This window comes from Suncus etruscus, chromosome 20, assembly GCF_024139225.1.
Source record: "Suncus etruscus isolate mSunEtr1 chromosome 20, mSunEtr1.pri.cur, whole genome shotgun sequence".
Taxonomy (NCBI): domain Eukaryota; kingdom Metazoa; phylum Chordata; class Mammalia; order Eulipotyphla; family Soricidae; genus Suncus; species Suncus etruscus.
In genome coordinates, this window is record NC_064867.1 from 2,180,682 (window position 1) to 2,196,055 (window position 15,374).

Below are 15,374 nucleotides of genomic sequence, written 5' to 3' on the forward strand. Positions count from 1 at the left end.
TGCGGGGGTCACATAAGTCTGTTGGGAAAGTACAGGCTATTCAATAAATGATATGGGGGAAATGGTTATTTTTATGGAAGAAAATTCATGTACAGTGCTACCCCATACCATAGTCCCTAGTTTCTAAAATAAAAATAGATTTAATGCCCAATAGGGATTAGGCAAAAATTTAAACATTTTTGAATGAAAATGAGAAAAGAATTTAAGATCATGAGGTTGGATGACTTTCTTCAACAATGCAAAAAGTTAATACCAAAAAACGGTTTGGAGGCCGGCGAGGTGGCGCTAGAGATAAGGTATCTGCCTTGCAAGCGCTAGCCAAGGAAAGGACCGCAGTTCAATCCCCTGGCATTGCATATGGTCCCCCCAAGCCAGGGACAATTTCTGTGCGCTTAGCCAGGAGTAACCCCTGAGCATCAAATGGGTGTAGCCCAAAAAAACAAAAACAAAAAAAAGGTTTGATCAGTTTACTTATATTAAATTTTCTGTTATCTTTCCAGTAATGAATACTATAAGCAAACTACCATATAATGGAAATGTATGTCAATAAACAAGAAAGATATAAAATTCAGACACTTACACTTTAGGAAAGAAAGATGGACAACTCAGTGACAAAAAATACAACCACAACAATGAACAAAGGGAATGACAAGCAAATCAGAGAAGATTCAGAGGGTGATAAAGGGAGGGAAAAGCAACACACAAGGGGCCAGAGAGATAACATGGAGGTAGGGCATTCGCCTTGCATGCAGAATGACGGTGGTTTGAATCCCGGCATCCCATATGGTCCCCCGAGCCTGCCAGGAGCAATTTCTGAGGGTAGAGCCAGGAGTAACCCCTGAGCGCTGCCGGGTGTGACCAAAAAACAAAAATAAATAAAATAAAGTAAAGCAACACACAAGTTAGTGCAAATAAAAGTAACTCACATGCTGTTTCTCAGCCATAAAACATTCAAAAATAACCTTTTGTGTTGGCAAGGATGTGAAAAATGTGACTCACATTTCTAAGACTATAGATTCGGTACAACCCTTTCCAGAAGCAACTGTACATTATCTGATATACCACAGAAGCACCTACTTCATAAGATAATTTCAGAGATGCATGTTTTCTTAAGCAGTCTCACATATCTACACAGGAAGCTGTGTGGAACAAGTTCTCTGTAGCCATGGTAATCAAAGAAAATTAGAATGGAAATAATCCATCCATCCATTGAAAAATAGGTGACTTGTGGGGGTCTTCCTACAATGAAAAACTACATAATGAATAATATTTTTTTTTTTTTTTTTTTGTTTTGTTTTTGGGTCACACCCGGCGGTGCTCAGGGATTACTCCTGGCTGTCTGCTCAGAAATAGCTCCTGGCAGGCACAGGGGACCATGTGGGACACCGGGATTTGAACCAACCACCTTTGGTCCTGGATCAGCTGCTTGCAAGGCAAACGCCGCTGTGCTATCTCTCCGGGCCCATAATGAATAATATTTATATCTGTGTCAATATGTGAGGATCTCATAAATTGCAAGGACGCATACATTGTGACCCATTTATATAATATTACAAATATGAAAAATATGAGACTGTAAAAATATGAAAACTGTAAAAACATGCTGCAGAGATAGTACAGCTGGTAGATCGCTTATCTTGAATGTGGCCAACCCAGGTTTAATCCCTGGCACTACATATAGTCCCCTGAAACCAGCCAAGAGTGATTCATGATTCCTGAGTATAAATCCATGAGTAATCTATGATCACAGTCAGGTGTGGTTTGAAACCAAAAATAAAACTGTAAAAATGTTTACAAGGGACCATAAACATTAGGTTTAGGAGAGTGATTATCTTGTAGGGCATAGAAATCTGGGTGGTGGGCCCGGAGAGATAGCACAGCGGCGTTTGCCTTGCAAACAGCCAATCCTGGACCAAAGGTGGTTGGTTCGAATCCCGGTGTCCCATATGGTCCCCCATGCCTGCCAGGAGCTATTTCTGAGCAGACAGCCAGGAGTAACCCCTGAGCACCGCCGAGTGTGGCCCAAAAACCAAAAAAAAAAAAAAAAAAGAAATCTGGGTGGTTTTGCTGCTGGTGACACACGGTCAAGCTTTCATTGGAGAAAGGAAGTATTGAAGTACAGTGCAAGGCTCCCTGCTGAGGGCCAGTGGCTGCCCTCTATCCCTCAGTTTTCCTCTCTAAAATGAAAACAACAATACATAACTCCTCCGATGACTATGAGCTTAAATAATTTTATATAAATACAGCAACTAGTCAAGTGTCACTCATACAGCAAATGCTAGCATTTTGTGATTATTTTGCAAGGGCAAATAAAACAAGATCTGAAAGAAAGATGGAAAATGTTAATATTTAGCAATGTTTGGTGATGGATGCAAAGGTACTCATTGGAGTAGTCTAGACTTTTCTACATCTGTAAAATGTCTATGATTTAAAAATCACACAATGGCCAAGGTAAATGACAAACTAGGAAAATTGTTGCAATCCACAGAATAGACCCCAAAAGGCAATTATACCCTTAGTATATGCAGTGCACTTACAAAAACACCCCAAAAATGAAGCACACATCCTAAGAAAAGATTAAGTAAAGAATATGAAAGGACAGCTTTACCAAGGAAGACATATACAAATCAAATACGGGAGCCAGAGTGGTGGCTCAGGGCATAAGGCATCTGCCTTGCGCACCCAAGCCTAGGACGAACTGCAGTTCGATTCCCCCAGCGTCCCATATGGTCCCCAAAGCCAGGAGCGATTTCTGAGCACATAGCCAGAAGGAACCCCTGAGTGTCACTGGATGTGGCCCAAAACAAAAACAAAATCAAATACTGTATTTTTTGCTCTATGAGATGCACCTGACTATAGGATGCACATAGTTTTTAGATGTTCTCCTCCCCTGCACTCGGGCTTCAGCTCCAGGAGTCATTCGCTTCATAAGATGCACTGTTGGGGGGGCAGGAGGGGAGGAAGTTGCATCTTATGTTATGAAACATATGGTAAATATCCAATAATGTAATAATGAAATAAGGTGTTGTCTTCTGGATTGGAAATTTGGTGATAGCGGTGACCTGCTAATAATAGCACGACTATAGGGACACAATCACATGAAGCTGATTAAATTAGCAGAGACCGAGGCCCTAAGCCATGAGAGCCATGAGCGAATGTGGGTTGCCATGTATATTTGTGTGTGTGATAAATGTAGAGTGAAGGTACATGTGGGGGTACATGTGCAGCAGCCCAGCCCCTAGTACTCCATTGACTGTGTTGCTCTGCTGAGCCGGCCCTGCCTGGGCTTGGTGGGCCGCTGAGATCAAGGTGCATTATGTCTGAGGCCCCCACAAGGCGCCAGGCCATGGCCGAGCAAGGAAGGCCCCACCAAAAACCCTGGGTCCTGGGAAGTGCAGGAGGGGAACCCTGCAATATGGAGGTATGGTCCATGTCATCAAGAGGGTCCTCTCCAAAGCCAAAGTAGGACTTCCTTTATGTGTCCCCCCCCCCAGGTCTTCACCGGCATCTTTACCGCAGAGATGACCTTCAAGATCATCGCCCTCGATCCCTACTACTACTTCCAGCAGGGCTGGAACATTTTCGACAGCATCATAGTCACACTGAGCCTCATGGAGTTGGGCCTGTCTCGAATGGGCAACCTGTCCGTGCTGCGCTCTTTCCGCCTGGTACCTGCGGGCCCTGGGGTGGGGTGAGGGTGTATACTCAGACTATCCTCAGTTCCTTGGGCTCCAGTCCATGAGGCCTTCGCCCCACAGTCTTTTTCTAAGTTCCCATAGGAATCAGACCCAGTGTGGGTGATGTCAGGGGCACAGGGATGGGCAGAATAGGAGGCATCCACCCCCCAAAGAACCATGGGGTCACTATGCCATGCTCTGTGATGTATGGTGATCGTTCTGGATCCTGGTGACCGTTTGAGTTCATCCATCCTGGACACAAGGCTGCTACCGGGCAGATGTTCCATAAATGTGAGGTTTATCCTTTCCCTGTGGTAACTGAACAGAAAGAAGCAGGGGAGTTAGAGGTGATTTGAGACAGTCCAATGGATAGGTGAGAAACAAGCATCTGCAAAAAGGACTTTCTGTGTCAGGTGGTGAGAACGGGGCAAATAGGAGGCTGGCATAGGGCCAGAGAGCAGCTTCTGAAGCTGCCCTCAGGCTGCAGGAGAAAAGCCACCTTGTCTACTCTTGGTAAAATCAGTGTCATGTCATCCAGGGAACGAGGATGGCAGCGGGTGTGGGGCAGATCAGTGGAGATGGTGGAAACCAGAGACCTTCGATACATTCTTCCTCTTCCTCCCTCCTCAGCTGCGGGTCTTTAAGTTGGCCAAGTCCTGGCCCACCCTGAACACCCTCATCAAGATCATTGGGAACTCAGTGGGGGCGCTGGGGAACCTGACGCTGGTGCTGGCCATCATCGTGTTCATCTTCGCTGTGGTGGGGATGCAGCTCTTCGGCAAGAACTACTCGGAGCTGAGTTACCGCATCAGCGACACAGACCTGCCCCCGCGCTGGCATATGATAGACTTCTTCCATGCCTTCCTCATCATCTTCCGCATCCTGTGTGGGGAGTGGATAGAGACCATGTGGGACTGCATGGAGGTGTCTGGGCAGTCACTGTGCCTGCTAGTCTTCTTACTGGTTATGGTCATCGGCAACCTGGTGGTGAGTTGACCATCCCGCCTCTACATACACACCTACCCACTAATGTATTTGCCCAGCTACTCACCCATCCAGTTATACATCTGTCCATTTACTTACCCTTCTATTCATCTGTCCGTTCATTAACCCAGCCATCTATCCATCAAATCATACATTTACTTCTGTATATTTACTCATTCATGTAGTCACCGACTTTTGCACCCCTTACTCATTCATCTATATGTTTACCATCTTACCCATTCTTTCATGTCTCTACTCAATCATAAATCTTTCTATTTGGCTTTTTGTACACTCCACACACATACACCCCAAGCTCCAACTAACTGCTTCTCCATCTTCTTCTCTACTTAGTTACCAGTTCCATTCCATGTGTCTGATTACCTACCCAAAATCCACCAACTCCATCTACAAATTTGCTTCCTGGTTCATCCATTCACTCATCACCAATCCATTCATCTGTTCACCCAACTACACATCAAGTCATTCTTCCATGCCCACCACCTCTTCATCGATCCATTCACCCACCCACCTGTCCTTTCAGCTATTCATCTCCCATGGATAATTCCACTCATCTTCCTGCCACTCCTTCATTTACCCCCACATCCATCTTTCAACCTGTTCATTCCTTTTATCCATTATTCCTTTCTATCTATTCCTTAAGCTCTTTACTTATTATTTCACTATTTACTTATTCATGGGCCCATCATCTAGTTGTATCATTCTTCATTTACCTGTTCAGTTGCCTGTTTGTGCATTACTAGCTTATTTTGTATTCGTGTTCTATGTATTCATTTACCCATTATTTCACGAGTCATTCACTGTCAATGATTTATCATGTGATTTTGTTTGTTTGTTTGTGGGTCACACTCGACAGCACTCAGGGGTTACTCCTGGCTCTATGCTCAGAAATTGCTCCTGGCGGGCTCGGGGGACCACCGACCTTCTGCATGCAAGGCAAATGCTTTACCTCCATGCTATCTCTTCGGCCCCGTGATTTTTCAATTTAGCTTAGCACGCATGTTGCTGGGCACTTTATTACATGTGAAATATCATTCCAGTGATGAGAGAGATAGTACATTGAGTAAGGCACTTGCCTTGCATACAACCAACCAAGATTTAATCTCTTGTACTCCACCGGGAGTGCTTCTCTGAACAGAGCCAGGAGTTAGGCCTGATTACTGCGGGATGTGGCCAGCAAACTAAACAAAAAATACTTTGCCAGATGTTGCTGTACATACAAAGACATACAAAGGTGACTGTGCCATGGCATTGCTTATAAACTTGAGAGAGTGGGGAGGTGGCAAGATCAAACATGCCTCAAATGAATCTCAATCTGAGATTGATTCGAGTCATTAAGGAGAAGTCCAGGAAGACTTCCTAGAGAGGGATTGGAGCAATAGCACAGTGATAGTATGTTTGCCTTGCACACAGCCAACCTGGAACGGACCCAGGTTCGATCCCTGGCATCCCATATGGTTTCCCGAGCCTTGCCAGGAGCGATTTCTGAATGCAGAAACAAGAGTAACCCCTGACTGCCACTAAATGTGGCCACAAAAAAAAAAAATAAATAAAAATAAAAAAAGACTTCTTAGAGGAGGGTCTGGAGCTGACCTGAAACAATGGGAGAGAATAGGACAAAGAAAATATAGGCGAAATCAAGCATGCACCTGCCTTGGTGGTCAGGCTGGGGAACCACAGAGCCAGTAGCAGCTAGGGAAGAAGCTGCAGGGAGGAAGCAGGTAAACCAGCTCCCACTCCCCACTCCCTGCTCTCTGCTGTCATCCCAGGGCCAGCCAAGCTGCCCTCCTGCACTCAGCCCTGTGATTTCCCCACCGATCTGCCCAGGGATGAGAAGATTAGAGGCTGCTGGAGAAGGGAGAACGAAGGCAGCCCACGCAGCCCCCCCTCCTGGCCGCCACAGGAGCTGGGCCTCTGCTGGGGTGTGGGTGGAACAAGATTGCCATTGAAAGGGGAAGCGATAATCAGGCAGAGGCTGGGAAGCAGCCGCATGATTGACGGGGAGAGCACGGGAAGAAGCCAAAACTTGTGAAGCTAGCGACAAGGGAGGCCCCAGCACTCTGTGTGGGTGGACGAGGCTTCCCAGCTGCCCTCCTGCTTGTCCTCTGCTCGGGCCCCAGGTGCCTGGAGGTCAAGGGCAGGGGCCAGGCATGGGGGGAGCTATGGGGAGGATCTCGGTTGGGCGGCCAGGACAAGAAGCAGACAGGGAGCAGGGCTGGGGCAGAGGTCAGTGCGGACAGCTGCTGGGACTCATATCTTGTTAGTCTCCCCCACCCCTCGCACCAGAGATGCCCATGGAAGGAGACAGGATCAGGCAGTGACTGTCATCCTCCACCTCCTGTTTCCAATCAAAGCCACAGCGTCCCCATCAGGCCCACACATCTGAGGAACTACTGTCTGGCCTTCTGTTTGGGGGTGACAAGAAGCCTGATCAGGCTTCACAGGGGATTTCCAATGAGAATCGCACCCCTGCCTTCAGGCACCAGTTTTCTCTGCTCAACTCCATTCTGGGGGTGTGAAGGCCCTGGAAAGAGGGCAGCAAGGGCAACCCAAGTTCCAGGTGCTGGTAAGACTGGGTGTCTGGCTTAGTGGCTGGTGGAGCATATGAGGCAACCTGAGCCATGAGGAAATGGACCCCATCACTCAGCAACAGTTCTGCTTCTGAAACAGAAGCTGGAAATGTGCTCTTCAGGATGGTTTAACCAGATAGGGCCATCAAAAGATGGGCACCATTGGGGCTGGAGAGCTAACACAGCGGTAGGGCATTTGCCTTGCATGCGGCTGACCCAGGATGGACCTCAGTTCGATCCCCAGCCTCCTATATGGTCCCCCGAGCCAGGAGTGATTTCTGAGTGCATAGCCAGGAGGAACCCCGGAGCGTCACTGGGTGTGACCCAAAAACAAACTAAAAAGGATGGGCACCATGCAAGGCCAATTTCAAGGGTCTTTGAACCCCAAAAAAGAGTTGCAGTCGGTACTGAGACATGCTGTGCCTTCTGGCCTTGGCCTAGTCCCTGCAGTCTCATGGACCAACCCTGGCTCCATCTGCACTCCCTTCTCTCCAACCGGCTCTCTGGCCTCACTGTGCCCTCATGAGCACACCTGGGTACAACTGTCCTCAGTGACCCTGAAATTAGTCTCCTTTCCTACAACTGCCCCCTTCTCTGCTTAGCACCCCCATGTCCGCACCCCCATGTCCATTGGCTGCAAAGAAGATTCAGCCCCTGAGTCACGGGTGGAGCCGAGCACCTTACTAGCCCTCAAGTGCTCAAGACAAAGCTCAGTCTTCTCACCCATAATCGTCACACCGAGTCTACTTTGTGTTCAGCTGCAGCTCCACATGTCCCCTGACCCCCAAGGCAGCAAGGTCCCATCTGCAGGCTCTGGGATCCAGTGAACCCACGGTTCTCTCTCCTTGAACTTGAGCCAAGCACAGAACTGCCTTTGAACGCCCTCGGCTCAGACTCTCTGAACTCTTGGCATCAAAGCCCAGAATTTATTTTTCCATAGACCAAGTCCATGATAAGGAGGAGAGGGCCAGTCTTTATGATAAAGAACCAGAGCCTTGGGTTCGCTCTATTTTTTGGTTTTGGGGCCACACCCCATGATGCTCAGGGGTTACTCCTGTCTATACGCTCAGAAATTGCCCCTGGCTTGGGAGACCATGTGGGACACCTGGGGATCGAACGATGGTCCATCCTAGGTTAGCATGCGCAAGGCCTTATGCCCTGCACCATCGCTCTGGCCCGTCGGGTTTGCTCTTAGAGCTGTTTGCCGCTGATAGTGCTGGGTTTTGCCCATACCTCTCACTCTCCGCCTCTGCCCCCCAGGAGAACCCCCAACACACCCTGCAGCTACCTACGCAGGGGTGCCTGCCTTCTGAGCCTGAACCGGTTTTCCCACAGGTCCTGAACCTCTTCCTGGCCTTGCTGCTCAGCTCGTTCAGTGCAGACAACCTCACGGCCCCTGATGAGGATGGAGAAATGAATAACCTCCAGCTGGCCCTCGCCCGCATCCAGCGGGGCCTGCGCTTTCTCAAGCTGACTGCCAGAGACTTTTTCTGCCAGCTCCTACAGCGCAGACCCCCCAAGCCTGCGGCCCTTGCCCCTCGAGGCCGCCTCCCCAGCTGCATGGCTGCCTCCGGCTCCCCCCCACCCCCAGAGCCGGAGAAACCCCCGCCAGCCCGCAAGGAGACACGTTTTGAGGAAGGAAAGCGGCCAGGCGAGGGCACCCCTGGGGACTCGGAGCCTGTGTGTGTGCCCATTGCCATGGCTGAGTCAGACACAGATGACCAAGAGGAAGATGAGGAGAACAGCCTGAGCATGGAGGAGGAGACCAGCAAACAGGTGACTGCCCCCTCCACTGCAGGTTGTCAGGGCCCGCCTCTGCTCCCCAGAAGACCCAACATCCCCACCGCCGTGGTTTGGAGAAATGACAGGTGACCTGACATCCATCCACATCCACTCTGCAGTTTGGGGGGAATAGGTGCTCAGTCACCCATGCACCCTGAGACTCAGTAGAAAGGGAAGTCAGGGCCTGATTAGAAATCTCAAGGTTGGGGGCCGGAGAGATAGCATGGAGGTAAGGCATTTGCCTTTTATGTGTAGAAGGTCATTGGTTCGAATCCTGGCGTCTTATATGGTCCCCTAGCCTGCAGGAGCGATTTCTGAGCAAAGAGCCAGGAGTAACCCCTGAGTGCTGCCAGGTGTGACTCAAAAAAACAAACAAACAAAAAAAAAGAAATCTCAAGGTTGGGGCCAGAGTGATAGCATAGCAGTAGGGCATTTGCCTTGCACGCTGACAACCTGGAACCAACTCTGGTTCAATCCCCAGCATCCCATATGATCCCCCGAGCCTGTCAGGGGCGATTTCTGAGCACCAAGCCAGGAGTAATCCTGAGGGCCACCGGGTGTGGCCCAGTAACAAACAAATAAACAAACAAATATCAAGGTTGTTCCTCCTCTGTCTGAGGCTGGGCTTGGTCTCTTGTCTCTGGCCCTATCCTGTTCCTCAGCCACCTCCAAGACTGAGGAAACAGAAGATCTGGATGAGGATGGAGGTGTCCTAGAGCACAACACCGCCCCCTCCTCTTCTCCCAGGCCAGTGCTGGATCAGAGATTTAAAAATAAGCAGCCCTAAGATGTCAGGTGTCAAAGACAGGCCTATCTTATCTCCCAACCTGTTATTTTTAACACTTGGGATCAGTCGTCCCCTCTGTCCCCAGCCCCCACCTGCCACCTTTCCCCCTGTATTGGGGTGTCCTGTGGCCAGAGCTGGTTGAGATTATTTTTCTTTGGGTCTTCAGGTTCTGCTCTCACGCAGCAGGGGCCATCCTGGCCTCTTCCTCTGGGCCATTAGGGGGCAAGATTGGCCATAATGCCTGACTTGCAGTCTTTTTCTGTGGTCTCCTGCCTGCCCTGCTCCCTGAGGCCAGCTCTGAGCAATGGCGCAGTCCACAGGAAAAGGGGAGTCATGTTGGCATTGCCAGGACCACAACTTCCACTTAACTTCCTGCTGCTCCTGACCCCCTGGGACGTGTGTGTGTGTGTGTGTGTGTGTGTGTGTGTGTGTGTGTGTGTGTGTGTGTGTGTGTGTGTGTATGGGGTAGGGACATGGATGGGAGAGATCTAGGATGCCATGGGAATAATGGAGTTGACAAGCATGTCCTCTCAGAGTGGAGCAGTCATTACTAGGGACTGGCATGGGCATTGTGGCCAAATGCCCTGTTGGGGAAGTGGGGGGAGCGATACATGATGCCAGGCTAGAAGGGACCTTGGTCTGGCTCTAGACCAGGGGTCTCAAACTCAATTTACCTGGGGGCCGCAGGAGACAAAGTAGGGGTGATCCTTGAGTGCAAAGTCAGTAGTAAGCCTTGAACATTGGGGGGTGTGACCCAAACAACTAAAACAAAACAAAACAAAAAAAGATTCCTCTAGGGCAGGGCCACAAAATGTTGTATGGAGGGCCGCAAATGGCCCGCGGGCCTCGAGTTTGAGACCCCTGCTCTAGACCCTTTGCCTCTACCTCCCAGGAGCCTCCTGGCCTCATACTTCTAGCCACTGAGAGTGATCTCCAGGGAGTTCAGCCCCATGTCAAGGGCAGGGGGCACTGCCCCAGAGGCCTGGGCAGTGCCTGAAGCCCGGAGTCCTTATGGGTTGCTCACGAGCCTGGGGTCTCTTCAGCAGGAATCCCAGCCTGTATCCGACTGCCCCAAGGCCCTCCTGGAGCACAGGGCCTGGAGCCAAGTGTCCGAGACAGCTTCCTCGGAGGCCGAGGCCAGCGTGGCTCCGGCAGACTGGCAGCAGCGGGCAGAGGAACCCCCAGCCCCAGGGTGCAGTGAGGTAACCCCCACCTTTGGGCCCGCCACTGGTGGAACCCAGGTGCAGGGCTAACTGCTCGTGTCCGCACTACTCACCAACTTCCTGTGCTGTGTTCCTGTTTTGTCCGTCAGTGTTTGTCCTATGAATGGTTCCCTTCGAGGGGGACTTCTGGGAGAATAACCTGGCCCCAGCCACTGCTTCCTGAGGTAAAGCAGAGGCCTAAAAAGAGAGGCCCACCCAGCCCACAACATTTAAAACCCAGGAGTGGGGCCGGAGTGATAGCATGGCGGTAGGGCATTTGCCTTGCATGCTGCTGACCCAGGATAGACCTGAGTTTGATCCCCAGAATCCCATATGGTCCCCTGAGCCTTCCAGGAGCAACTTCTGAGAGCAGACCCAAGAGGAACCCCCCCCCCCACCCAACACCACCAGATGTGGCCCAAAAACAAAAAATAAAACAAAACAAACAAACAAACAAAAAACAGGAGTGTCTGTGTGAAAAGCAAACCAGATACCTTCACTGCTGGCTTCTGTGGGAAGGAGCTGGGTTGAGGCCCCTACCAAAAATGGTGGACTCTACCTCCCTGACCAGCAGAAGCTCCCGGGTGTGACCCCGACATTCCCTCTGTGCCTGATGCCAGCCTGGTGTTCGCAGGCACAGCTCTGCTGCTTCTGGGCACAACCTTTACATGTGGCGCAGCAGAGATCGAGGACACAAGGAAGAGAGGCGTGTGGCCTACTCCTCACTCAGGGACAATTCTCCACCACCTCGTGCCCTTCCCCTAGGTGTAGCCACAGGAGTCTATGAGGCCATAGCAAGTTAGGGGCCCAGGGCAGTGGTGTCCTTGTCCTGGCAGTGCAGGTCCCACTGGCCCTGATAATCTGACAGCTGAAATCAGGATGTTCAAAGATGCCACAGGAGGAGCAGCGGAGCTCAGAGACAAAGGAGCCCTTGCCCCAAGAGGACTATGAATCTGGTCCCTTCCTTCCTCCTTGGGACTAGTGCATGGTGGCAAGAGGACTGGAGATTTCCTGGAGAAGGGATTCTCTCATTTCAACTGCAGAGGGCCCTGGCCCACTCCTTCACCCTGCCACCCAGGAAAGATGAAGTAGGAGAAGGAGGAGGACGAAGGCCACCAGCTCACAGCAGCTCCCCGCAAGAGGTGGTCAGGGCACCCAACTCTGTGAGGCCTCCTCTCCCCTTCCTACCCAGAGCCCTGTCCTTACCCCGTTGGTGAGATGATCCCAGAGAGCTGTGGAAAATCGAACAGGACAAGCCAGGCTCACTGGCCACTCAGAAAGGCCTGGAAGCCAGGTTCTGGCCTCACCCTGATTCAGCTACTCAGTTCGGGAGCATTGTCTGGCACACTTGGTGACAGCCAGGACCACCACCCCTAGCTGCCTGAGTGGGCCCCAAGAGGTCATCCTAGAGATAGCACTTCCTGGCTTTCTGAGGAAGGTCGTATAGAGCCACAACCCTGTGCACAGCACCTGGGGTGGAGGGGGAAGCTGGGGTCTCCTAGGGGCACCCACATGGGCTCATACACCTGTACCTGCTCTCTGTGACCACATGACCACATCAGGTGGGTTCCAGCCCTGCACAGTACAGGCAGGGGAGTGCCAGCATTCTCTTGGGTACCAGGCATCCATCAGAACTGGGGGAGAAAATGGGGTGGCTAACTCTCGCACGTTTGCCCTGCGCTTCTGTGTAGTCCATCTGTCTGCATGTCCCTGAACTGGTGTCGTCCTTGTGGCAAGTCTGCTTTGTTCCCAATGGAGGCATTTCTCTCTTCCCGCAGCAATGACACCCCCACCCCCAAAACTCAAGCAAATCAGAGTCACAGACCAAGGGGCTTAGCTAGGTCCTGGGAGCCTCTAGGGGCAGCAACCCCAGATCCCCAGCTCCCACACCCCACCCATCCTCACCACCCAGTGTGCAATGGCAGAGGATCAGGCTTCTCCCCGGAGGCTCCCTTGGATTTTGGGTGGAGGCTGGAGAGAACCTCGTGGCCCACACTCACGGCCCCCCTCCCCACCCATTCTCCTACAGACCCACGAGGACAGTTTCTCGGAGGGAAGCACAGCAGACATGACCAACACCGCTGACCTGCTGGAGCAGATCCCCGACCTGGGCGAGGATGTGAAAGACCCTGAGGACTGTTTTACTGAAGGTACCACACGGGTCCCAGGCTCTGGAGTTTACTTTCCACCTGGTTTTATTTTCTGTTGTTTTGTTTTGGTTTTTTTTTTTTTTTTGAGGGATAGAGGACACACCCAGTGATGCTCAGGGTCTTCTGACTGCACTAAGGAATTTCTCCTGGCAGTGCTTAGGGGACCGTATGGGATGCCGGGAATCAAATCCAGGTTGGCTGTACAAGGCAAACTACACACTGTACTCTGATAGTTTGACTCCAGCTCCCTATGGCTTGACTCCTATTCCCAACTGGAGGCCTGCCCTCATGCCTCATGCCCCAGAGCTCTGCCATCTGCCTGTGATATGTGGCATGGCTGTCTCCCTACCATTACTTTGGGTGGCATTCCATAGGGAGGGCTCCTCAGAGCAGGGGCCAGGTGTCACTGTCCCTGGTCACAAGCCTCAACAAAGAAGCTCATGCTTAGCGGGGACTCAGGAACACTCCAGATACAAGAGCCCTGCCATGGCCTTGGTGATCAGCACCTGTGGCTTTCAGGAATTGGTGGTCTATTGGCAGGGTAGCAAGAGATTGACAGGAGTCTGCCCTCCGCATGCTAGTGTTAGCTTGGCACTGTCAGGATGGTGTTCCCTTCCCAAGAAACTTCAAACAAGGCTCTACAGGGAGTTCTTGAACTCTTGTTAAGGCTTCCCAGAGGAGTCAAAAACAAGCCAGGGTCATCCCAGCCCCAGCCTGAGCCCTGACCAGACCTGTAGATTTTCATCTGTTCACCGAACATCTAGTTCATATGGCTGCTCTCTGGAGAACTTGCTGATTATGAACCTTGAACCTTCACGGTTGCACCCACAGTTCTCCCTCTTCCCCCCCCCCCCCCCCGGCCATAGCCTCACCCACCACCATGATGAATTCATCCATTGTTGCAACCTTTGTTCCGCCATTGCTTGAACCCTCCAGACATCTGGATGCTCATTATCCATCCACCCCGACTAGGCCTGACCCACCAGCATCCATCCTCCCCAGAGTAGTCCTGACCCCTTGTCCTCCTCCTCAGGCTGTGTCCGGCGCTGTCCCTGCTGTGCCGTGGACATCACTCAGTCCCCGGGGAAAGTCTGGTGGCGTATGCGCAAGACCTGTTACCGCATCGTGGAGCACAGCTGGTTTGAGACATTTATCATCTTCATGATCCTGCTCAGCAGTGGCGCACTGGTACCCTCCTGGGGATGCAGAGTTGGGCAGAGAGGGGAGGGGAGGGAGGGGAGGGCCGGAAAGGAGATCTCCAGGGGGAGAGCCAGCTCAAGAACTAGGACAGTGCCTCTGCTGAGCATGCAGTCCTCCAGACTCCCAGGGCCAGGCTTAGCTCACAGACACTCAGCACCCAATGGCATAGCATGGACAGAGGTAAATGCAGGAAGGACCCGATATTGCAGCTGTAGCTCCACTGAGTCCAGGTCTGCTAAGGTGAGAGGTCAAACTGAAGTTCACAGATTATCACCTTTTAATCCCATTACAACGTTTTGTGGACACATGACGTGAGAGGCCTAAGGTTCACTTGCCCCTCGAATGTAGAGATGTAGCGTTTGCTCCTGACTCTTGGATTCCACGGTTCTGTCTTAACTTTCCACTTAGAACAAGTGACTCCGTTTGATTAAAACTTCATTTGATTTAAGCTGATGGTGAATTCCTTGTGACCCACAAGGGAGCCCCAGGAAGATGAAGCACCGTCTCAGTCGAACTGAAGAAACCAGATGTAGGAAGTTTGAGAGAGTTGGGGAGCAGATTTAGAGAAAAATGAGCAGGGTGAAGTAGAGCAATCTCAAAGACTCCATGGAGGAACTCAATGAAGTTCTCTCAGAAGACAGAGAGGTTTTGGGGGGCCAGCAGGCACAACAAGGCTTTCTCAGGATGCCCATCTGGCCCCCAAGAGCTTTACTCTGATCTTTCAGAGACCCTTCCAGGAAGAAATGCAATTGCCCTACAGAGGGTTCCAGAAGGGTCTGATAAACAGGAAGAGGGGAAGATGGAAGAAAATAGACTTTATTGATCTAAGGGAAGTTCGCACCTAGTATTATTGGGAAGAGGAAAGCCATGGATAAGCAGCTCACAGGGAATGGGAGCTTGGATCCAGAGAGATGGGACTTTGAGGAGAATCTCCCCTTACTCTGTGCTGCCTCTTGAGAAGACAGGCCTTGACTGACAGGTGTCACTCCCAAACCTCGATGCCT

At 51.1% G+C, this 15,374-nt stretch overlaps 1 protein-coding gene across 9 annotated transcripts in view; it reads left to right on the top strand.

The window, feature by feature from the left end:
* The window catches only part of SCN5A (sodium voltage-gated channel alpha subunit 5), an 83,345-nt gene that overhangs the window by 40,849 nt on the left and 27,122 nt on the right, over positions 1–15,374 (top strand). For 4 of the 9 annotated variants that reach the window (XM_049766365.1, XM_049766370.1, XM_049766367.1 and 1 more), the window contains exons 15-20: positions 3,495–3,668; positions 4,308–4,664; positions 8,585–9,025; positions 10,862–11,020; positions 13,050–13,170; positions 14,204–14,358. In XM_049766365.1, the coding sequence (XP_049622322.1) occupies positions 3,495–3,668; positions 4,308–4,664; positions 8,585–9,025; positions 10,862–11,020; positions 13,050–13,170; positions 14,204–14,358 (1,407 nt within the window). The remainder of the gene's footprint in view (positions 1–3,494; positions 3,669–4,307; positions 4,665–8,584; positions 9,026–10,861; positions 11,021–13,049; positions 13,171–14,203; positions 14,359–15,374) is intronic. The other 5 variants (XM_049766366.1, XM_049766372.1, XM_049766371.1 and 2 more) reach the window with 2 other exon arrangements.